The following is a 25,787-nucleotide window of genomic DNA, read 5'->3' as shown; positions in this document are numbered from 1 at the left end:
TCCTCTCAGTGCTCACCTGAGCAATCCCCATTTGTGCCACGGGGCCCTGAACAAACAGGGCTAATAATCACTGACCCCTCCAGAGCTCCCGGCAACCCCCACTGCCTCCCCTGTGTTTGGAAAGCTCTGGCCTTTTACTCAGTCACACCGGGGTGGGGTCAGCAAACAGGGCCAGCCACAGGTGCCGCAGAAAACAAAAAGCTGCCACCTCAAATTTCTGCCGCTAATGGAGCTGACTGAACGATTAGAAGTGTTAGCTGAGTGTTCATATTGACATTAGCCTTCGACCAGACAGTGAAACACTGAGAAAAAGCTCGCTTTAATTTGTTTTCCTAACGGGCAACGTTTATCTTGTGCTTCCAATGATCTCTTATGAGCTTTGTAACAAGGACAGCAGATTCCGTGCAATTTGGAATTGAGAAATTCAATTTTCCAAATCAATTTCCCACCATAAGGGTTGACTCTTTTGAATGCTGAACAGGATCAGCTCCAGTGCTTAGCACAGGGAATCAGGGAATCACGCACGAGTCAGGAGGAGTTGGGACTGTTCCACTTCACTTTGTTTCCCAAACCAACCCTGAAATGGAAACAGTGATTGGAAAGGGGTCAAGCTGAGCTAAGAGCAACCTAAGGAATGGTGTTAATTAAATCTCCACCCGAGGTCAAAAATAAGGAAGAAGCAGTGAACCACAAGAACAACCTGGTATTTAATGCACCACAGCACCCTCAAAATGGGGAAAGTAAATGAAAGCCCTGAGCAGCTGAAAATTCCTGCAGCTGTTCTGTCTGAAACAACAACCCAGCTTTCACCTCGCCACCTCCACCTCCAGAAGTGCCCTAATGTCACAGACAGTCTTGGGAATTACTCTACCCAGGTTTCTACAGGGTCAGAAAAGCATGTGGAAAACAGACAGCAGACACTTCTGACAAAAAAAAGCCTTTATGCAGCTCTTTTCAGGATCATTTTCAGTATAAATAAACTGCACATCTGAATCAATATCCTCCTGGCATTGCCAGTGACTTTACTGAATTTCTTAACACATGTGAAGCTCTGCTGCCAATATTAGCAAATGTTCTTTATTCTCTGCAGAAGCAGTGGTTAAAAAGTTTGGTCCATATTTCATAAAAATAGTTCTTCATCCACTCTCATGGTAATTTCCCCCAATATTCCCAACACACAGCTTACTCTTAAAGTTCTTTTTAAGACTGAGTAATTCGAATAACACAAGTCTGACAGTGAAAAAAAAAAAAAGGATAAAGTTTCTCCAAAAGATGATCATAGATAATTCAAATCAGAGGTAGAGGGAATATCCTTATTAAATAAGGCTAATTCAGGGACACCTCCATGCCCTAAGAGTTTGTTTTCCCCCAGCACAGGGAATATCCTTATTAAATAAAGCTACTACAGGGACAACTCCATGCCCTAAGAGTTTGTTTTCTCCTAGACAGGGAACATCCTTATAAAATAAGGCTAATTCAGGGATACCTCCATGCCCTGACAGTTTGTTTTCCCCCAGCACAGATGTGCCGGATGGAGAACCCCAATTCTGCACACACAAAGGTGACCTGCAGGAGGTTTTTTCCAGCAGCACATTCACCCCAAGGCGCATAGAGCAAATCCTGGGCCATGGAGGTGCAATAAAACCTAACGGATTTATCACCCTGCGCAGCAAAAAACACCTTCGGCAGCGGGTTAAATACTGTAATACACCAGAGGGATAAATAACATCAGCACAGGGATGACACCAGCACAGGCTCCCAGCAGAGCAAAGGGGAGGGGCCGGGTTTGCTCTCGGGCCCCTCCCCGTAACGCCAGGACGCGGCGTCCCGGTCACCCCGGCCACGGGAGCCGGAGCCTGCCGGGCTGTCCGGGCTCTCCGGGGTATCACCGGAGCCTGCCGGGCTGTCCGGGCTCTCCGGGGTATCACCGGGCCGGGCTGGGCCGGGCTGGGCTGGGCTGCCCCGCTCGCCCCGCGCTGAGGGCCCGGCCCGGCCCGGACCCCCTGGGCCGCAGGGAGAGGCCCCGCCGCGCCGGGGCCTGTGAGGGGACGGGCCCTGCCCCGCACCGCCTGCCCGGCCCCGCCGCCCCCCGCCCCGCACCGGCGCGGACAGACCTGCGGAGCCTCCGGGGCATCCGGGGAGGGGATGGAGGGCAGGGAGGGATGGACAGCGGGAGGGAGCGGCGGGCGGGGGCCGCACCTGCGTCACGTGAGCGGAGCGCGCTGAGGTCACCGCGGGGCGGGGCCGGCACCCGCAACACCGACCGGGACAGGGGACAGGGGACACACCGGCAACACCGACCGGGACACCGGACACGGGACACACCCTGGGATATGGTCACGGGACACACCCCAGGACATGAGACACGCCCGGATATGGGACATGGGACACATCCCGGCACACAGGACACACCCTGAGACACGCCCCCGGATACACCCTGGGATAGGGGATACAGGACACGCCCCAGGGCACGCCCTGGGACACGCCCCGGGACACACCCTGGATATGGGACACGCCCCCGGACACACCCCCGGATACACCCTGGGATACAGGACACGCCCCTGAACACGCCCCAGGACACACCCTGGGACACAGGACACACCCTGGGATATGGGACACGGGACAGGGGACACACCCTGGGACACGCCCCAGGATACACCCTGGGATATGGGATACGGGACACGCCCCGGGACACGCCCCTGGACACACTCTGAGACATGGGACATGCCCTGGGACACGCCCTGGGATATGGGACATGCCCTGGGACATGGGACGCACTCCGGGACACGGGACACGCCCTGAACACAGGACACGCCCTGGGACACACCCCAGGATATGTCCCCACCCCTGGGAAACGCCTCCGCCCCTCGGGACACGCCCTGGTGAGCACCTGGGACAGGGAACAGCTCAGGAAATCCCTCCCATGGACAAGGTGCTCCTATGCAGAAGTGTGACGGGAAGAAGATGGGAATACAAAGTGTCCCAAGGAAACACACTCCACATGTTGCTCTCCAAAATTTGTACATAAACTTGTAGTAGACCTTGACAAAAAGGTAGTCTTATATGACTTCTATGACCAAATATAAAATGCATGACAATACAATTTCAAAATGTTCTTTTGCTGGTGGAATTCTTATTTACATCTTTCATGTTTTCTTTTTTCCTGGTTGCCTTGAAATTATGTCTGTATTTCCTCCCATAAATCAGAAATTATGTATTTTTAATTTACCTGCTCTTAATCAAGTTACAGCCAAGATCAAATGCCTATATATATATATGGTAAATTTGGTATTTCAGATGACTATTGACACCATCACACGCATTCCAATGTTTGGTAACTTTCTGGGTAAGTAATAAGAGAAGATTGATGGGAAAACTGGACACACCTTAAAAGGAAGGAAGAGATAAAGAGCTATTATTTGCTTTGTGCTAAGGAGAGTTATAATTTGCTTTGTGCTAAGGATATAGTGCAAAAAATTAGTTTATCAGAGCCAGGTGGGCAGAAATAGAAAAACCTTAGGAAGGAACACAACAGGCTTCATCTGGAGTTTTGTCACCTCACGGTCACTCAGATTTTCTTGAGGCTTACTGGTTGATACAATTGTTGATTAGAGTAAAATTAATTTCTTCAAGATGAAAAAAAAAAACCTTAATCCTCACATAAATACATCAACAACCCTATTATCATCTCAGCAGTTTTCCCAGCATCTGTGCACCTTCAGGGGAGTGCAGAGGGGAGTGTGAATGATGTGCTGATGGTTTTGTGCTCCAGCGTTTAGTGCAGGGAACAGATGGAGCAGGGATGGGGCACAGGGAGCCCCAGGAGAGCCCATCCCTCACTCAGAGCTCCCGGGGAGGGTGGCCCAGCACCCCTGCAGAGGGAAATGGGGGCTCAACTGGGACCTGCAGCTGGCCAGATGCTGCCCGAGCCTTCTGGCAAGTGGTGAAACATCGTTAGATGCTGCAACTGCTAATTGAGTCTTAACCTTATTATGGGCAGACAGAAGCCATCTTTAGAGCAATCATGTTATGCTGACTGAACAGAAATTCAATTAAAGATTATAGTGAGTACAAGCAGACCTCCCCTCCACTTTAGAGGGAAACCCACATGTCAAATCTGACTGTGAATACCATTGCAGTGAAAAGGATAAATTAAATATGCTTGGATAGACACTAAGATATCACAGTATGTTTCAAGTGCTTATGTTGTTCCCAAAAGCCTTTGTCCAGTTTCACATTTATGTTATATATATATATATATATATATTTAAATGTTTCGCACAATAGGAATTTGTGTGCTTGAAACAGCAAGATTCTGGTTTATTGGGATTTGGAGCAGCTCCCAAATTCTCTGATATTTATTGTGACTTGATTGTCCCACCAGCCTGCCCCAGCAGCTTTTGGTGCACTGAGCTATTGCCTTACTGCTGCTGGCTTCTGGTGTCACTTTGACACCAGTCTCAGCAGCACCTGCTTGCCACTCATCCATCTGCTCTCCAGTGAGCCCAAGATAGACAATTTGCTCACGATTCCTGCTTCAGTTCTTACAATTTCCATTTACAATTCACATTTACCTGCCCATTTATGTGTCCACTTGTATACTTAGCTATCCCTTTGGTCAGGCAAAGGGAGATCCACACACTGGCTTTGCTTCTTGCTGAACCATCACACTTTGAAATTGGCTGGAATAGAAATCCATCAGCAGGATGAAAACTTTGGGAAAAACTGCAATTCCTAGCACACACAGGGGCAGGTGTGCCAGCTCCACAGTGAGGAAGTGTTATGTGTTAGGAAGTTTTGTACTGGATAAAATGTACAGCACAGGACAGTCACAACAGCACCCCTGTGCTGTCAGAGGTGACATTGCCTGCTGTGCTGAAAGACACACTGCCTCACCATTATTTATTTTTATATTTATCCTTATGTCCTGTAGCAGACCAGTGTGAGTCTAACAGGTTTGCTTACTTATTTCTGCCTCATTTCTGTCTCAGCTCAGGCATGAGTTTAACAAAACTAAATCCAACCTGTTTAAACAACTCAAAGCATGTTTTAACAAAACTAGAACGCAGCTGGTTTTGGAAACTCACTGTGCTGCCCACTGTGCTTGTTCCAGGGTATGGTGCTGGACTCCCCTCTAATGCTTTGCCCTGGTCTTTGCTTGGGTTTGGTGGGAGGGTTTTCCTTGGTGGATCAGCAGCCACTTGCAATCAGCCAGGAGTTCCTGTGGATAATTGCTCCACACAACTCTCTCTGCAACACAGCACGACTTCTCAGTGGGCTTGTTTTTTCAAAGGGTAATCTCATAGGAGGTGGTCTGGGTACAGGATTACTCATAGAAGGACAATCTCATTAATAGCCTCCCCTCCTGAGATGGATACATTTATGTATTTTTGGCAACTCTTCGTTGTTGTTGGTAATGTAATTCCACTAGAGACAATGTTGACCATAAGTTCTCTTTAAGCCAAACCAGAAACTCCATTTGCCTTTATTTCCCAATGTGTTTATTACACACAGAGAACATAAACTCACAGAGGTTCAAATCAAAAGCACTATCTCTTCTCAAAGCAAGGCAGTTTGGAAACTGTAAAACCTGCTCTCACTTTGAGCCTAACACAGATGTTACACAGGACTCTGGTCATTATGTTTGTCTAACATTTAAATCTGAGACCTAAAAGCCTTAGAGTCCAGACCAAACAGCTGCAACAAATGATTCAGTCAGTCTCCAAAGGAGAGGCTGTGGGGGGTTTCCTAGGTAGACATTTCAAATACCTGCTAAAACCCTTTTTTAATCCCCTTTTTTGTCATCAAATAATTTATCCAGCTTTTCTCCCTCCCCAGTCTTACGTAAGAGAAGTATTTTAATTACATCTGACATCTCCTGCAGAAAAGTTCATTTGGATTACTTCTGTTCCCTTTGCTTTCTGAAACCTTGGCTCTGTGTGCTATAAGCTTCTGTAATATCCCTGACTTCTGTGAATAAAATTCCCGTGGTAAAGGAGATGTGCTGCTGGATGTCTGAGGGACAGAAAAGTCAGTCCCAGCTTCACACAGCTCCTTGCTTTGGGCAGGTTAAGTGTGAGGCAGCAGGGAAAGCCAAGACCCTGCTGGGCTGTGCCAGGTGAAGCACAGCCAGGAGCTGGAGGGAAGCAATGACTGCCCTTTCCTCAGACACAGGGATAAATCAGGGGATGGGGAGTTCAGCAGGAAGGCAGAGCCAGCGAAGCCAGGCTCCTCACTTTCTGCAGGGCAGGAGGATGAGATGGTGAAATAGAAATGGTTCAATCTAGACACAAGGAAAACATTGTTCACTCAGAGGATAAAAACCCATCACAATAGGGATGCAGAAACATGATTCCATTTTTGGAGGCAAAGCCCTGGACAGCCTGGTGTGACTCCACTGTTGATTCTGCTTTGAGCCCTGGATGATCTCCAAGCTTCCTTCCAACCTGACTGAGGCACCTATGATTTGTACCAGTTTCACAACAGAAGTCATGTCAAACCTAAGGGCAAGCAGGCCATCATTATTTGGTCAACAGACAAAATCATATTGATAGTTTTATCTGCATAACAGCTATCTTGGGTTATTTTATTCTCTGTTCTAAAAATCCAGGCTGTGATGCCCTGGAGAAAACAGGTACAAGTACAGAGTGTGTTATTGAAAGACCAGTAACACCCAAGAGTGCTCCTTGATTGATTCTGGCCAATAGATTATTTATTATTTTCAAGTGATTTTATTCTCCAAACATATTTCTGGATAGAATCAAATTGCAGGAGCCCATTTGTCTGGCCACAGATCTGTTAGAGAGAGACAAGCTAGACAATAAAGCTGATTGAAAAATCAGGAAAACACAACTTCTACTTGGTGGTTTCCCAAGTCTTTCCTAATAAACTAGCCCATTACAGCTACAAGAACAAAAGCAGCTGTTGCTGTAATTATTTCTTTGATATCTCACTGTATTTTCATTAAATTCTTAGGGTAAACAATTAACTACAGTATATACAAAGCAGTGAGTGAGTCAGTAAGACACGTAGGTTAAGGAGGAACTCTGGCATAGAACATTTATTATAGCTGCCAAATAATGAATTCATGGGGAAATTAGCAACAGCATTAAACTTAATTTGTCCCACTAGTTTAATGGCAGGTTAGTACACTGGCAGTCAAAACAGCAAGTCTTCCCACTAACTGTGGAAACAGATCACTACTGGCACTGCAAAAGAGCCTGCCAGCGTTTGGCACAATGACAATGAACAAAGCACTGCCAACTCCCCTTTCCTCAACTAAGAAAGAATTGAAAACATCATCTTCTTCTTTTTTACCAGTGAATTAGGAGAAAACTGCCAGAAAATTGTTTTCAGTATTTGCAGGTGTTTTGTTAGGGAACTCTAATTCTAAAACTAGAAAAAAATAATTTTTTTTAATATACTTTTCTTTTGGCTACATCTAAAACACACTGTATTTTGTTAGATTGTTGCTTTAGGTAACAATAAAATTTTAAGGTGTCCTGACTTCATCACACTCAACTGGAAGATTATCATCATCTCTTTAGAACTACACCACTGGCTGTGTTTTCTTCAGGGGGATCTATTTTGATTTTTAATGCGATTTATCCAGATGAAGGAATATGCAATTATCTTTTATTTGGAAGAAAAGAAATAAGGGAAGACAGTTCTCCATCAGCTAAAACTTCTGGAGTATCTGAGATTTACAGCTCTCACTAGGAGCAGGGTTTGCTAATGAAGCTTTTGAAGCCACAGTGGCAGTGTCTGATTGTAATTGCTGAAAGGTGACTCTTGAAGAGCTTTATTTGCACTAATCAACACCATGTTGTGCCTCAAAGCTAGAGTTCCCTTAGAAGCACTGTCCCTACTGAGTTATTCTGCAATAACTAAATAGGCTTTTCTATTTACTTCTGTTTTTCAGAAGCAAAAACTTATCTATGTTTTTCAATGGGATCCTTAAGAGTTGCACTCCAAACCTGTTGTGCAGTTAAAACATAATTTCTTTCTAACACTTTCCTCTGGCACTCCCAACCATCTCTTTTCTGGTGCCAGAGCCAAAGGGACCATCTGCAAAACTATTAATGTAAAATACCCAAGGCTCAGGGGTGGCCTGGGAATATAAAACCTGTTAGATGAGAATCACAATAATTTCTTATCTTCCTGATGGTGGCCATTTAGGAATGTTACATTCAGTGCTGAACTCAGCTGGACAGTATTAGAGAGTGATTCTGCAGCTCTGTGCTTCCTTTATGTTTAGTCTCCAGCAAACTGTTCAACTGTTTTCCTGTAAAGAGGAAACACCTGAACTGAGTAGACGTGTGAGCATCTCAGTTACCAAGGTGAGCTTCATGGGGACTCTTGATGCACTACCAGCCACCACATCACCAAATACATTTTCAGAAAAATAATTTTGATGCCATAGAAAAAATGCAACAACTCACCCCAAACTTGCCCCCAGTATGTAGTTTTGGGCTTGTTTTATCATCTACTGGAATAAACTGTTCTAGCTTTGGTCTAAATTCATTTCAGAGCAGTTTGCTGTCACATCACAGAGATCACCCTATTTTAAAAAGTCCTCACCGACTGACACTGAGCTCACTGAATTGCTCTAATTCTTATTAACAGGAGGCAGTTGTGGAGCTCAGCACAGAGCACCATCACAGTGTCCAGCTCTCCAGTCTCTGCAGGCCAGTTACCAGAGAATATCTGTACTTGTGTCACAGTTACCAGAAGGTATCTGTGCTGGTGTCACATATGTGAAAAGTCCAGCTCCATTTGAAGGCACTTTGAGCTGCATGAAATCCTGGTCAGATGAATCATAATATCACCTTCAATGCACAGAACACTACATGAAGAACAACATCATTAAGTGAAAGGCAGGAGGCACAGTGAAATGACTTTTGTGTGTAATGATGCCAGGTTTGGGGTTTTAGTGCTGTTGCTGCGGCAGCCTAAGGCAATTACAGATGTTGCCTTAACAAACAGACCTTTCCTGCATAGACCCATTCCCTGGACGTGTATAGCACCTGTGGGAGGCTGTCACTGAAGCCAATTATAGAAAAATATTGAAAAGTCTGTAAAGGTGTCTGGAAAAGTGAGAAATAAATCCCACCTGTCATTTCTTCCTCAATCTCGCTAGCAAACCATAATCCTCAGCCATCACCACCTCAGACTTTGTAGCACGGGAAGGATCTAGCTACGAAGAGTAAGAGGACTGTGGGGAAGAAGACTTTGGGGACTGTGATTAGCCCAAGCTTTAAGTAAACGAGTTTGGCTCTGTCAGTTCAGTCAATGCTCTAAAGGCACTAAGCCAGGCTGGCACACACTGTTCCCCCCAGGGCTGAGTTACAGCTCCTGCCGCAGACAGGAGTGAAGGGTGAAGCCTTTGGCCGAGGCTGAGCTCATCGGGTAGACACTGCTGAGGAATAAACACAGAAAACGAGTGCTTCAGTAAACAAAGTGGCTTTTGCAAAAAATGAACGCCTTTCTCAAGCGTGGGACAAAACACGCGCGGGTCTCGGCCACAAGGACTGGATTTACAGAAGTGTGTGTGATCTCTGTAAGGCAAAGGTGCTGCCTGTGTCTGCTGGGCACTGCCTGAGCAAAGGGATAAGGGACACTCATGGGGGTCCTTCACCTCATTCTTTCCTTCTGTCCACTCCAGAGAATTCCACCCACCTGGGAGCATTGCCAAGAGTCGGTTTTGGAAAGGCTTTAAGACACAAAATACCAAATACAACATAATTGTTATAAATGTATATTATAAAGTTGGCTTTTCACAAGATGTGTGCTATATGATTAATAATGTTGTGGTAAGAATATAGGGTTTTTATTTCTGCTATTAGTAAAAAAAAATTAGGCATAGTGGTAGTAGTTGATGTAAGTATGGTTAAACTGTCTGTTTGGTTGAGATAACATCCAGTAAACATATAAAAATAAACTCTGCTACTAATATACCATCAGCATCTCCCATCTGAAGAAAGTATAGACCAAGGCCCAGCTGGAGATGATAATGAAGACACAGCCAAAAAACACACAAACTCTAAAAAGGTGGACCCAAAAAGAAACCATGCAAAACAGTTCCTAAAATATAGAAACTAGTTTATGGAAGAATATGAATATGCACAAATTGATGCAATAGAAAGAGTATTTAATGAATGTCTCTGATATAGCAAAGCGTGGATTTGCCTGAATGTCAAGTCACCTGGCTGGTCGTACTTTGCTTTTTTATCTCCTAATTGTCTTAAATTTTTTATTAAATCTATCTCTTAAAATTTACCAAAAAAGTGAACCTCGTTTTTCACACCAAGACTTGGTTTTGGAAAGCCTTTAGGACACAAAATATCAAATAAAACATTATGATACTCGAGCCACCAGTTGCTGCCTTGTGTTATGTCTCTCAGCCCTGGAGAAATATTAAGGCAGCAGAGAATACTTGGAGTTATTTGACCTGGAGATCAAAATTCAAAGTTAAATTTAACTCCCTTAAGACATAGTTCTGTCAGGTCATTGCCACATAAATTTTCAGAAGAGCAAAGCCTTCCCCTGCTCATTTAAGTATATAAATGCCTTATTTTGGTCACAGATTAAGCATTTCTCATGGGTACAATTTTACACTGGACTCTAACTAAAACCAATCTCAGAGGAATTTATTAACATTTTGAGGCTCTCTGAAGGTCATATGTAATCAAAATTTGAGACAAAAAGGGGATGCTTGTCTAAAGCAAACAGAAATTTGATTAGCCTTGAAATCCTTCAAGCTACTGGGGCCAAAGAGTTTCCTAGTAGGCAAAGGAGGTTCCTGATGTAAGTCAGGGTAACAAACCCCTTCCAAAACTGACATGCAGAAGGTGCAGGTTCATCTGAGTGTTTCCACGTCTCATGCCAATGATTGGAAACAATTTTAGGACTTCAAAAACTTTAGAACAAAACCAATCCCAAAAAAATTCAGTCGAAAGATTTAGAGCCACAGATGCTGAAGCCATACGACTTTAGGAGGTACTTAGTTGTCACTAGAAACATCTCATCCACATGATTGCTCACAATCAAGTAACCCAATTTCAGATAAGAAAAAAAAATTTAAAAGTTCCCAATCTGTTGCATTTTAAATTCAATCTGCTGGGTTTGGCTGCTGGTTTTTGTGCACACAGAATGAGGAAGGAGTGGACTCAATCAATCAGTGGGTCTTTTGTTTTCATCTGAATGCTCAGGGAATTGTCATCACCAACAGTAAAGTCTAAACGCCACTTAGCTGAGATTTATGTGGGTGAATTAGGAACCTTCTTTTCTCAAAGTTGTGGTATGTTCAATCCATGTCCAGAAGACATTGACTGTCTTTTTTTCTCACTTTTCTCCTCAAAATGCAAAAAGTTTTGATTTTCCACAGAATGTAAAATCAAACATCCCCTCACTCCTGACCCACATTTGCTGCAGGTCATTTAATTATGAATGAAAATGTCACTTTGTTTATACGAGTTCAATTTATGACAGAGATTAAGTTATGAAATTTGTTCTCCTGGCATCTTATTAATACTGCTCTGCTGTAAAATTCCTCAGGCAACAGGCAAAATAATGACTTAAACCAGCAATGGGATAATTACCTAACAATGCAGGCATTTTGAAGATAGACGTAACTCTGGATTTGAAAATACAATTTTTAGGACCTTATCCTTCATATAAAAGGGTGGGAAACACTTAGAATTATCTTAATTTATTTTCATGACATTTTGGTTTAGAGCCAATCAATTCCTAGGACATTAAAGAAAATTTTGTCATTATTCAATAATAGGATTTAGCTACTCAGAGCAATTTTCTTAACCTTTCACTTTGAAAAGGTAAGTCTTCAAATCTTGGCAAAATTAACTTTGTGCCACAATGAAACATTTTGATGCATACAGTGCCTTTATTGTATCTGGTATGCCAAGATGCTTTGATGAATGAAAAAAAATGAGCACATTCAGCACTTCCCATCAAGTTCCAGCTGAAAGGCAATTGTACATGTGCAGAGGAGCCAAGTCCTCACTGATTCAAGGCCATGGCAGAGGTTTCTTCTGAAGCATCTCTAAATCAGATGTCATAAATTACCTCTAAATCTTAAGTAGACATGATTTATTAATTTATTTGATATAACTCCCTCCCCTTTCAAATGGAAGTAAACAAAACTTCTCTCTGCTTAGTGATAATTCACACAGTTCAGGATTATGAACTTTCCTAAGTGTCCCTTTATAAGCAACTCCTGATGTAGAAAATAGCACAAGAAATTAATCCACAGGAATGGAGAGAGTTAAACTCCTGGGAAAAGATCTTTAATGTAGTGCTTTTCCCCTTGGTCAATTCTGCAAGGCCAAGATTGCCAGAGGGGACACTCTGCCCTCTCTACACATGGACCCAGTTCCTCACTGGCCTGGAAAAAGAGGACCCCATTAATATGGGAACATTGTTACTCATGAGGATGCACAAGCCACAGAAACAGTTCACTGAAAACCTACTCTCTGTTGTTCAGGTACACAAAGCCAAACAACTTGAACCAACCAGGCAGCCTGGAGAAAGTCTTCCATGTTTTTTCTTATTCCAATTCTAAAGTTGCAAGATTCTAGACATGTAAGGTGCTTAACTGTCATTTTCCCCACCCAGCTCCAGAACAGACATGACTTACTTGGACACTTATGGTCAGAGCTCACATTGTTTTCAGAGAAACATCACCCTCATGTTTTTTCTCCCCTGTAAGCAAAGCAAGACTACTGTCAGGATCCAGTCAGGACAGTGTTTAGCAAATGAAAAACACCAATCAAACAGACACCAAAGGAAACCCAGGCATACTCTTACTGTTTTGCACCCAATGGAGAAATGCCTTCATTGCATTCCATTTCTTTAAAAATTTGAACATCAAAGTAGTCCTCTTAGCTATTAACTTACAATAGATGGCAAAACCCCTCGTATTTTTAATATCACCTGTTCGATGTACTATTAATTAATGAATAAAAATCACATGAAAAAAATCCCAGTGTCCCACAGTGTCACCGAGGAGCTGGAACACACCAGTGCCTCCTTTTACTGGAACAGAGTGTCACTTACCAGGACCACGCAATTAAAACCCGGCTGACAGCTCAGCTCAGCAGAAATTGATGGCATTGCTGTAATGGAGTTATCAGTGACAAATACCTCCTATGCAACTTCCAGGTCACACTCACTTAAGCAATGATAAATGAGCGTGAAACGCTGTTAGCACAAAACAAGATCATAAATACTCAATCCTGAGCTTAAAAAACCCAACCATTTCAGACAGCTGTTGCATCTTGCAGTCTCCATGATTTTATGGATGTTCTCACTCTTGACACAGAGGTGCTACAAAACAGCAAAAGATGACTTTATGTAGATATTAAAAAAAAAAAAATTAAAAAAAAAAACCCAAAGAAAAAACCCAAGTCATCCATCCAGAGCAAGCATTGCATCACCCTACACTGGCTAATATACAATTACCTCAGTGAACCTGAAAGAGTTTGTAACAGCTTTTGGAATCCCAAGGTCTGACACCCATCTGTCCATCCTTCTGTCATAAAAAGTTGCTCAGGGTGAGAGGATGCAGACTGTGAATGTAAACATGAAAAGTTGTGAAATTCAGGTGTCTGGGATTGCTCTGTCCAAACACTGACACAGGTGGGAAAACAACGGGGAAAACCAGGAAAAGTCCATGGGGAAGCAGCTCTTGGAATTGTGTTTTATCCTCAGGGTTATCTCTACAGGTTATGGTTGCTTTTAAGAGTTTACCAAGTGTATTCCTGAGGGTGTTTGCTGATCACAGTGAGATCAGGGACAGCTTGGGACAGACTGGCAGCTGCTTATACACTGCAGCAGCACAATGGGAGCACCTTCTGCCTCCCCTGCACCTGGGATTTCCAAGGTACAACATGAAGAGCATCAACCCTCCTCTCCCTTCCCAGTTGTCACATAACCAAAACCCCCCACCCCTAGAGCTCATCCAGCACCCAGCCAAACACTGCTGGTGAAAATGGGATCCTTTTGGCCATTTCCATGAGCACAGTTATCTGGAAGTTCCCTCTGCTCTGCCATGACCCACCTGCTCATTCCTGCTCTCCTAGACGTGTCTGTTGGGTCATCTTTGCTTCCATTGCTGCTGTTTGATGGATGAAATCCTTCAGTGTCAACGCTGCAAACTTCATAAGCACAGCTACATATAAAACCTTAGGAGCAATCAAATAATATTTTTGTCCTAATTTCCTGTAATGCTAAAAAAATTAATTCCTTACTGGCTTAAAGCAACATTATGGAAAAAAGTTTGAAATGGTTTATTTAGGAGGATCTCAGCCCCAGTCTTATAAACCATAAAATCCCTTATACAACATGCTAATTATTTATATATATTTTAGGGGGTTATTTGCTTTTATTTAGTGACATTTCCTTCACCAAGTTCAATGAATAATCCAACATCTACTTGCTTATCAAAAACTTGGGAACATCAGAATATCTGCATGTGGATAAAACCTCACACTCACACTGATACCCTTCCAATTTACAGTAGCTAATTGTGTTTTACATTGCTATGCAGACAGAAGCAACCACCACAATACTGTACAGGAAAAATAAATTGCCCAGCTCTGTGTTATGTGTCAATTTACTGCTAGAACCATCTGCAGTATTATGCCCTGTGCATTCAAATGTGCTGGAATTCTTCCATCCTGGAAAATATAGGCAGTGACAAATAATACAGCATGGCTTCAGTCAGAATTTTTTTAATTGTATTCCTACAAAATTATGTAAACATTAGCATACAGATTCAGAAAAATCAATACAATATAATGGTGCATAAACTGTAAGTTTAGAAGAATGTCAGGAACACTTCAACAGTTTATAAATTAATATATACAGTATTGGATCCTCCTCATTGGATAAGGAAACCTCAAAACAGTAATTTAGGTGCAAGAGCTGTAGAACAACAGAAGTGCTCAGACACCAAACTTGACTATGAGGCAACATTGCAATCGACATGACTGCCTGTTGTTGTTTCATATTAAGCTTTCAATTTAGCTGCTATAAAGTAGAAAACAAAAGTTTCAGTAGGAAGTTTCTTTTTATTGGAAATCATATAGCAAACATCCCAAAAATAATAAAAAAAAAAATTCCCAAACTCAGAATACTCCACCACCAGGTTTCTGCAAGAGTGAAACTGAAGATTTCTAGGCTGCACAAGGAGATCACTGCCATCTCCATTCCACACTACTTCCCCCAGAGCACCAAAGGCATCGCCAGCTAAAGGAAACATTTCAGGGAGTTTGGAAATGGGGAGAAAAAGAAAGATGTAGAGCACATATTGGGCTGACATGAAGCAATCTGGGCAGTTCAGCTCTTTACTGAATTAGAACATCATGGGAATGTAACACAACTGTTAACTAATTCTGTGCTGTTTTGCTTTTAAAAGACCCAAAACAAACAACAACAACAACATAATCTTCAGCCTTCCTGTGATCAAAATCCTATTCAAAGCATTCTTACAATGTTGCCCTTTACAAGATCACACCATAGAATCCAAGATATGTCACTCTTTTTCAGACAACACATGAAATGGAAAAGGAGTTATTTTCCTTTGTTCTTGTCCATATTTCACAAGAGAAAAAAGTATGATAAACATATTCTAATGAATGATCTCAAACAAAAGGCATTCTTCCCCATATTAGAAAACGCTCAGTATCACTGAAACTACAGACTGCATAAAGAGACTAGGATTATCCTGGAAGCACTTGACACTGCAAGAATTCTTTTAACTGGATAACTATAATATGATCATCAAGAGAATCTCTCCAAAGTTAAATTTTTCTGTGTCTAGAGCTGAAGTAGAATTTCATTCCATCATATTTTGGTACATTTTTCATACCTGACCAATCACTTCCCACAATGATAATATTGCACTAAAGAAGCAGTATTTATATGTAATAAAGGGGAGGTCATTTCTAGCCCATCTAAAGCTTTTTGTTGTATTTTTTTTCCAGTTGTTTAGGAACAAATTCTGTTCATCCCTTCTATACAAGATCCTGAGAAATAAGGTGAAAAAGGTTTGGCTGATAGCACCAGTTTTCCATCACTTGCCATAATTCATAGGGTTCATCTATCATCAGCAATGCATCTAGAAGCACTATCATACTTGAACCTAAATGCCCAAATAAGAGCTAATGAAGCAGTTATTCCTATTGCCAGAGCCAACATTGAAACACCAGGAGCAGGAGAAAAGATTTCTGCTAAATCTGAGGACACAGGTTGCAAACACAGGAAAAAAAGCCTGAAATTCTAGCCAAAATCTTTTCCTTATAATAGATGGGGGTGGAGAAAACTACAGCTGGTGAGAAGAACAGCAAGAAACCTCTGTGTCCATCACTTCCCAAGGAACACACCTTCAAGCTGCCCACTTAGAATTAATGCCAAGGTACAGCAACTTGAAGGTGTTTATAAACGACCCAGACCCTTTCTTGTTGCTTCCCCCAGAGCAGATCAAGCAGTGAGTGATTTATTCTAAGCCAGACTGCCAAGAGCTTCCAGCATTTAATTACCATGGTGTGTCTGAGGCTTGGAGAGTTTTATCTGACATAACTCAAAAGGATTCATTGATTAAGAAACTTAGGTCACTACATTTCCTGCTGCAGTTTTTACTTGTATTGCTAACTCATAATAGCAACTACAACAGACAAAAATCATCTAACACAGAAGAGGTTAAACTTAGGAATCTGGGCTGAAACTTAAACTGGGCTTAAACAACAAATAGACAAAAGTCTCACTGGATTTGCCCTGTACATAATACCTGAAAAAAGTTTTATCACAGATGTATCTGCAGTTTTGTGTAAACTATTAATGTACTACAGCAACACTAATTTGGTATTCACAGATAGTAAAAGCACAGGTTTTACACATTTTGCCAACTCTTCACTGTTGTTCCCGTGTCTAAAATGACACAGGCAGAAACTCATAATAGACCTCATGTTCTTATCTATAGCCTGCAGACTTTCCTCCCACTGATATGTGATTTGTTTCCTCACTCACATATCCCATGGGGATCTTGTACTCACACACATGCACACTGAGATAAGGGAGAACTGATATGACAATATCAACACAACTAGCAGACCTTAACTCAAATATTGCCAGCAGCACTGAACCTTGAGAAACTTCCAATAGACTAACATGTCTAAGATCTTGTTCAATGTGGTAACAGATAGCACCAAAAAAACAATATTGAAGAGTTGCATGTGAAAATCTTTCCCTCTGCTTCCAGCTTTGGTCACATTTCTCATTTTCCCACTCTCGTTGTTTTTTCTCTACTTCTTCATGCTAACTTTTATGTCTAATTTGGTAAAGACCATGCAGTTGTGAAATGCATTCTTAGCTCCCCCAGAACTTTTCAATTTTTAACCATTTATTTAAAAAAATAAATTAGACCCATGACATTTTAAGTTAAATGAATGAGAACTTTGGTAAGAACACTGATGGTACCTTGGCACTCTTAAGGATTATGATAATTTTCAGCAAGAACAATCATTAAAATGCTTCTCTCTAACATCATCTGAGGAGTTACATGGTTGTCTGTACTCCAGCTCTAAGCCTCCATGAGAAATCTACACAAGAGCTCTGAAAAATAAAGGCAAAAGAGTACAGGAGAAATCTGAAGTTTTTCAGGATCTGGAGTGAAAGATACATGTGTACCAAAATATTCTACTTAACAAGGTATAACGCAAACCAGACTTACCAAAGAATTTTTTTTTCTGCACACACATGAACAAGGTTTTCATGTATGAAACCATCAAACAAATAAATCTCATCTCTCAAAGGTGTTTGTGGGGTTTTTTTGTTTGGGTGTTATACATAACTACCAATGCAAGTTGATATAAATTAAGCCAGCTCATTCATTATGTCCAGCAACTCACACAATATACCAGTGGGAGGAGATAAACATTATTCTGATCAAATACATTTATTTTAATCTTCGAAACACAACCCTTTTTCTTCATCCTCATCATCATCATCATCAGTAGAATCTGCACAGGACTCAATGGTGTTGTATATGAAAGAGTACAGCTTGACATCTGGTCCTGAAGTGGAACAGTTCCTGCATTGCTCATTGTAGTATCTCAGCAACAGCCTATAAATGTCCCCTGCGAAAACCAAAGAGAAATCATTAAACACCAAGTAAGGACATGCCATATGAGCAAGTCTAAATGAGCAGAATGTAATGGGAATGTCTGCAGGTTGTTCAGAAGATAGGATGGGCCCCCTCAACTTCCTGAACAAACATCAGGATTGCATACACATTTCTTACAAATGTGTTGCCAGCTACCCAATTTTGTGCTTCTGGCTCAGAAATTAAAAGACACATAATAATTACAGTAGGACAATGGATACACTGCTTTTCTTGTATTGCAACTGGATAACATGTCAGATCACATCTTGCAGGATCAAGACAGAACCACAAATTTATATCAAGAATGCCTAAGCAGCTTTTGCCTTTTCAAAGCAGTTACATCAAAAGCTTTTGCAAATCTTCTCCTACCACATGTATCTGTATTTTTCAAATCCTACAGCATAACTCCTAAGCAAATCAGAAAGGCATCTAGAAGTCTTCTAACTGATTAGCACTGTGCAGTAGATCCTGAATCAGAAGAGCTCCCCATTCTGAAAACAGGTACAAATAAACCTAGACCCATTTGCTTGTGTTCAGGACTTAGTGGCAAGAATTTGTAGTGGAAAAATTCTACTTATAGAGATGGTTATGACTCTTTAGTGCACACAAAGATTTCTTTTTGCTCACCAATAGTTTGGCCCTTCTCACAGAGAAAAGTATGCATGCTGTAAATGTCCCGCATCAGCTCCACGTCTCCAAAGGTAAAATAAACAATATCACGTCCAGCCTCAGCAGCTGCCAATATCTGAATTAAGGCTGAAACAATGAAAAAAGATTACACAAGAACACACAGGATAAAACAATCTGCTGAAGGAAAAAACACACCTGTAAGTTTACAGCAAGCAACCATAGCATCCCAAGTTCAGCCAACATTACAATATAGACAGATTTTGTTCCTCTATATCCAAAAGAAAGAAAAATGTTTCTGATCTTGAAAACAGTTTTTTGTAGATTCACCTTGAGAAATCATCTGTACTATTGATCAGTAGTGCTGTTGAGCCAAGCTAATGACCCACTGCAACTGGAGAAAAGTAGCCCTGGTCCACTTTTCACCCAGATCCTGACTTTTCTGCAGCTCTCTGGCACTCATCAGACATCACTGTGCCAAATCCATTCACCAAACTGGCAGAAAAGTCATAGATGAAGAATAAAAGCTAATTGTTTTCTGCTAGGACAGCAGCTGAATTGGCAGAGTGAAGCGTTTGCTAAGAGCCAGAGCTGAGGCAAGGGAGGGCACCAGACCATAGAGCCAGGAACAACAAAGAGGGAGAAGAAAACCAGGACCCTTTTAGGCAGTACCAAACTAAGAGTGCAGTTTTCTCACCAGCCAGCAAGGCCAGGCTGGAGTGCTACAAAAGCTTATAATCAATCACAGTTTCATTTCAGGGAACTACAACAGTCCAAACAAGGGACCCCAGAAACTATTTCATCTGCTGCAGCCTGTCTTATTTCAGAGCCTGTTGGTGCAGCTCTGATATTAATTCTTCCTTTTTCTACCCAGTAAGTAGCGTTAATTAAAATGTGATTAATATTGTCTTTGTAAAGATTAATTTAAAATAAAACAGTGTACATAGTGCATTACCACCTGCTAGTGGAAGCTAAATAGAAAGCTGTTTCAGAGCTCAGCTCAAGAATCTTTCACATTTTTAAACAGACCTATTAAAACACTGTATTCCTTAATCAAAAAAACCCTCCTCTTGTAAACCCATAGCCAAAATTATAAATTACATGATTCACATGTGAAATTAATCTCAATCTGGGAATGATATTTTAATTAAACTACTGAACCAGCTGTGGATTTAGTAAAGCTTCAGTAGTTCAGCTTTTAAAGAGTCTAATTAACTAGCTTGCATAGGGGAACAGAACCTAATGAATCTTATTATTCATTCCAAACAAACGGTGCAGTTTCACTTTACAAGATACTAAAAATATCCTACTGTTTATTTGGAATTGCTATGGAACGAAGATCAAAATTCCTGCCAAGAATCAGAGTTCACAATCCTCTGGACATAACTGATACACAATACCACGGGAAATTTCCATGCTGCTGGTACAGAAAGAAGCACCAGAGGAAGAGAATAGAGCCTGTGGTACTGGGGTCTGGAGGGATCTGAGCTCTCCTGTCCTTTGCACTCAGCTGATGTGATCCCATTTAACTTCTGGATTTCCACCTACAGCAATGGCTGTACTGACATCCCTTCTTCTACATTATAAAAACATACAAGGGATATTATAGTTCAGATCCAAGATCTTACGCAAATTGAAGTATTTATTAAGCCTTCCTAACATAAATCAAGTGTGCTCAGATCCTACAGTAAATACTAGTCCTGCATTTGGCAGCCTGTTTTATCTAATGGTAGTCAAAAATTCCTGGCTGCCAGGAACTCAATGAGCACTGAGGAAAAAATAGATGCTTTAGGAATTAAGCATATTAACAAAGAAATGAAGCTGGTAGCCTGATGATGGCCACACTGTAGCAACCTAAAGCTGTTCTGAAAAGTAAATTTTAAATACTCTCCAAATGCTTGAAAACAGCAACAAAAAAATGTAAATTTCTATTTAGGATTACATGAACCAGGATATGAATTTATATGTCAGGATCCATCAGTTCTTGAATTGATGGAAAAGCTCTTAAATGAATGTAGGCATGTGATGTCTGCTGCATTATAAATACTCTAATTAAATATAAAAGAACATGAGAAAGTGAGTGATATATCAGGCAAGTCAGCAAAGAAAGCAGCATGACTGAGTGACTGGAAACCTCTGGCATACAGCAATATATTAAGGGGTAAAACTAAACATTAACCATTGCCAGCAAATTTGTTAAGCCTTGCAAATTACCAGGAACTTTAAACAGCTTTGCAGAGATATGAATTTCAGGCAGAATCTAAAAAGACTGCTCCAGAAAGGTCAACTGATTTATATGACTGACAACTGCAATGAATATGTTCATCTGTGAACTAAAGCTGCATGTTTGTGTTTTGGAAGGTTTCAGTGTTATGAGTACTTGCAAATGCAGCATTTCACCATCATGGGCTTGCCATGAACCTTAAACTGAAAATAGCATAAAAGTCTAAAGCATAAAGAATAGAGTAGAATGCTCTTTTATTGTTTAAGGCCACATTACTCGTGGCCTAAAGATCAGCACTAATGAACCAATTCTCTAGAATGCCATTTCTTGGCAAAAACGTATTAATTATAACAAAAGCAAAAAATGTACTCTAACAAAAACACATGGCCCAAGATCAAAATATAAGTAATTTGATTAAATTGAACATTAACTAATTGCTACCATGTACCTTTTAATCGGGAGTCCCCTCCAAAGGCACCACACCCCCAGTTTCCCGTGGCTATTGCAGAGAGATGCTGAGGGGGAACGTTGGGTCGAGAGAAGCCACAGAAGGCCTGCAGGCACACAAGAGTCACATATGGATTTGTGAGGCAATCTCAAACAACAAAATTATAACAAAAAATCACTGTTGTCTTCTAGAAATACCAAATTCAAACTACTTCAATACACCATTAGTCTTCCTTTAAATTCAACATCAATAATGAAAACAATTAAGGCAGGAAGACTTTTGCATTATTTGGACCCATGTTAAAAATTAAGATACAGGTCCTGAGTCCCAGGCATTTCATCACAGCTACAGTAAACTTTTCAGGAGAGCCTGAACAGAAAATGAACTCAAGACTTAAAATTTTCTTTAAATACCAATCAGTCCTCATAAAAAAAATCAGCCAAAACAACACACCTTATAAACGTTGCAGTGATCTACCTTAATTTATTTTAAAAATCCAAACCAAATCAATACATTGAAAATTGTAAGCAGATCATAAACTCACTGATGTAGGCAATTAGAATTTTGTATTAAGGTACCAGTGAAGTTTACAAACTAGACTTAACTGTCTTTTTTAGGGCTAATTTCATTGCCAACCATGAAGAAACAAGCTGATGAATTTTACTTTAGTCAACATGCTAAGGTTTCACAACTAATTTAAATTGGTCCTTCAGCACTGTACATCATTTCAAGAGGGTGTATTCCCTTTCCAGCTGAGAATTAGGGCAGTGTGTTCCTATAGTTGAATTTATTTAAAACACATCCGATAATACTCCATACTCTCCTGCACTGCAGAAAGGAGGAGGCTTTAACAACAAAACCCTGTCATATAAGATACTAACTAAGCAAGAACTTCCTCAGATGAACACAATAACAAAAATATTTGAAAAGGCTCTATAAACATTAGACTGCAGGCTGTTGTAAGAAGTTACTGGCCTTGTTGAGCTCTCTTCTAATTTTCTCTGGACCAAACTGATCAAGGAAACGTCTGAAGTGAAATGCATCTATAGCAACAATCTCAGTGTAGCGTCGCTGCCATTCATCCCTAAAATTGGAGGGGGAAGAAAAATAGATGACATTAGTTGTTTAACATCAGCCATAGAACCCCAATTCAAAATGAGCAATTCCCCTCAGAGACTCTCTGTTAGAAGCAGCTGAAAAGGTGAACTCATAACAGACAATGGAATACTTTTTCTTTGTGGGTTGGGAATGAAAGCAGAATCACAAATGAGACAGGCCTCCCCATAAATTTAGAAATACTCTGGCTAGACTTTGGACATGAACGTGAAACAAATCTAATTACACAGCACTATTTATCAAGTATGTAAGAACACTGCAAGGTCAGTGTTTCTCTGTCTTCCTCCAACATTTAAATGAGAGTACACTGTGTATGCTTCTATACCAAATGAGTAATTTTGTGCATACACTCTAATGATATTGCTGGAGAAATAAATTCAAGAGCTCAGAGCTTTCTACTCAGATTCATGGTATTGATTCTTATTTTGCCACACATCAGCTGCACTGTGGCATCTGAGGTATCATTGTCAAACTTCTTGTGACATTGCAAACCATAGTTTAGCCAGTATCTTAATAAAAATGTGCATTAAATACATATATCTCTAAACTGCAAAAGATGTTGGTTTAAGAACCAACAGGTACCACTTATGAGAATTAGTATGGCATTACCAATATGACACTACTTTTTTAGCTTGTTGGGTGTACTGAAGACAGCAACATCAAGCAAATATCACATTAAGGCAAATGCTAGGAAATACATAGAAGTACCAAGTTTTCAAATTTCAAACATTTATTTCTTCCTTCACTTAAAATACTTGTGTGGCACTTTACCTGGGGGTCTTATCCTCGTGGCTCCTCGCCCAGCGGTAGGTCTCTGCATAGCCTGTGTACTCACTGTACTGCTCAGTACCTGAAACAAATCATTTTCCAGGTTACATACAAAATAGGTACATTTTTTTTTCACTTGACAAATCTTTAATAGGAATCACTGCCTCTCCAAATGAACATGCAGCTCTCAGAAGCAATGGGAACCAGAGAATTTGAATTTGCACCACGAATACAAGATTTCCTTGTAAAGCTCCCTTCCCACAGGTGATGAGCAGCACCCACCACAAAATGTTATGAGTGCAGATCTACATCTGCTCTCTAGTATACAAAGAGAAGTGGTCAGCACTAACAAACTACCTCTGTAAAAGCACAAAGATCCAAAAAAACACAGTCTGAACATACTTGGCTGCTCTTGAAAAAGTTGTCTGAGAAAGTATTAAAGGCTTTAACTCCTTAAGGCCACCAGTAGTTCGAGCTACTATGCTCTGCTATACCAACTCCTTTTCAAAGGTTTATCCCAAGACAAAGAAATACTGTACCTTAACTGAGAAGAAGGACCATAACCTTTCTAAAAGGCTGCCTTTCACCTCATTTTATAGAGCTTCAGGACTTTGTTTCAAAACCTGGCCATTGCACAAATGCTTCAGAGAAATACCCCTGAAGTAATGCCACAAAAATCACACCTTTTCCCTCTGTTCTGAGCCTACAACTTCTGAACCTGAGTTTCAGAAGTCATCACGGAATAGTCTGGGTTGGAAGGGACCCCCAAGGATTGAGTCCAACTCTTCAGTGAACTCAGGACCTTGGTGTTATGGCCACTCTGCTCTGACCAGCTGAGCTGACCTGTTTGGAGGTTCATGCAGATATAGCTTGGCACAATTATAAACAGTAAGAGTAAGAAGAGAACTGTTAAGCAAACCCTTAATTTGTGCCACCAGCTGTGCCTATAAATAGAATGGGGAAAAATAGGTTTTAAAGAAATGCAAGCTGACAGCACAAAGCATCTGATTGCTAAGACAAGAATACTGCCTAACTATTGCACAGATCAGCAACACCCTGAGAATACTAATGTTTATATATAATCTAAGTTTTCCAATCCCTAAATAAAAATGCAATTGAAGTTGAACAATCAAAACCATGAAACTATTAACTTCAAACTTCACTGACGAGGAAATTTGAATGTTTGCCTCCATGGGAAACAAGCTGTTAAAAACTGTATAAAAGGACACATAAATGTCAAGATATTTTCCCCATTTACCCATACTGATTTTAACTGACAAGACTTATCAATGCTCATTTAACTCATCTGCCCTGTTACCCACTCATTATTTATTTAGTCTAGAAGATTAATCATTCTGAAGGCACACAAATCTCACTCAAGGCTATTTTGAAAAGTTGCTATGCAAACTGAGTGGGATGGTAAGAGATTCTTCACCGAGTTCACTTCCTGATAAAAAAAATTATCTGAAAAATGTGGGTAAGAAACTATGCCTATGTATTCACACACATCCATGCCCTCAGACAAATGCCAACCACAAGCAGCTCCCATATTCAGAAATCAGTCTTCTAATTGAATTGCAGGCTATCAGCCTTCACTAAGACTTTTCCTGACATGAGTAAAATTCAGTTCTCTTGATATGCTTGGTAAAAGTGAGCACAGAGCAAGAAAAGACAGATAAGGGAAGTATGTGACTCTTTTGGGAGCTCTCTTTAGAGGACAATCTAGCAGAACTTCCAGCTTGAAAAAGGAACCATTTCCTTTGATGTCTAAGAAAACTCTAGGTCATTGAGATATTGTACCAGGATAGATTAAATGATAAAAGTATTAGGCTGGCTTTTTCAAGGTTCATTGTTTTTGTTAATTTTTTATGGAAGTGTAGCTGTCTGATGGCAAAAACACCAGGAAACAAACAAACAAGCAAATACACACACATTCACACATATATCTATTAAAAAAAATCAATACTGGAGAAATTCAAGGAAATCACACAGACTCTAAAGTCGTGTCTCTGAAACCCAAAGTTAATGAAAATCAATGAGTTTTCATAAGTGAAGCTCGGGAAATTTGTCAGACAAAAATGATTATTTGACTGGCAACACTTCTGCTCCTGAACTAGTGGGATACAAACTTCTGTTACTGGGAGAACAGAATCAGTATGGGATAAGCCAGATACATTAATGTTTTTGCTGAATCTTTCTTCTTCTCATGAAAAAAAAATAGAGAGGTGAAAAAAAGCCAAACCACAAATAAAGTTCCACCAGAACTTTAAAAACAAGCTACAAAACCTAGAAAAGCCTACTTAAAGTCAAAACAATGCATATACAGGAAGCATTTAAAAATCCATCCTTTGTGAGACTTGTAAAAGTTACAGCATCAGACAAAAAGCAAAATACTCAAGTGTTGGTGTTTATGGGACCTCACC

At 40.8% G+C, this 25,787-nt stretch overlaps 2 protein-coding genes across 3 annotated transcripts in view; both read right to left on the bottom strand.

The window, feature by feature from the left end:
- OGDHL (oxoglutarate dehydrogenase L) overlaps window positions 1-2,144 on the bottom strand; it is a 47,354-nt gene extending 45,210 nt beyond the window's left edge. Inside the window, exon 1 of the mRNA XM_083866761.1 lies at window positions 2,115-2,144. The gene's annotated coding sequence lies outside the window, so the exon portion shown is untranslated. The remainder of the gene's footprint in view (window positions 1-2,114) is intronic.
- Window positions 2,145-14,744: 12,600 nt separating this feature from the next.
- The window catches only part of PARG (poly(ADP-ribose) glycohydrolase), a 50,458-nt gene continuing 39,415 nt past the window's right edge, over window positions 14,745-25,787 (bottom strand). For both annotated transcript variants that reach the window (XM_083866210.1, XM_083866211.1), the window contains exons 14-18: window positions 23,368-23,446; window positions 22,456-22,564; window positions 21,481-21,586; window positions 18,809-18,937; window positions 14,745-18,155 (exon numbers count right to left, since the gene is read on the bottom strand). In XM_083866210.1, coding sequence (XP_083722336.1) covers window positions 17,980-18,155; window positions 18,809-18,937; window positions 21,481-21,586; window positions 22,456-22,564; window positions 23,368-23,446 — 599 coding nt within the window. In that variant the 3' untranslated portion in view covers window positions 14,745-17,979. The remainder of the gene's footprint in view (window positions 18,156-18,808; window positions 18,938-21,480; window positions 21,587-22,455; window positions 22,565-23,367; window positions 23,447-25,787) is intronic.

Source organism: Zosterops lateralis, assembly GCF_965231275.1.
Source record: "Zosterops lateralis genome assembly, chromosome: 8".
NCBI classification, from domain to species: domain Eukaryota; kingdom Metazoa; phylum Chordata; class Aves; order Passeriformes; family Zosteropidae; genus Zosterops; species Zosterops lateralis.
The sequence above is the reverse complement of the archived record's forward strand: the minus strand, read 5'-3'. Positions and strand labels throughout refer to the sequence as shown.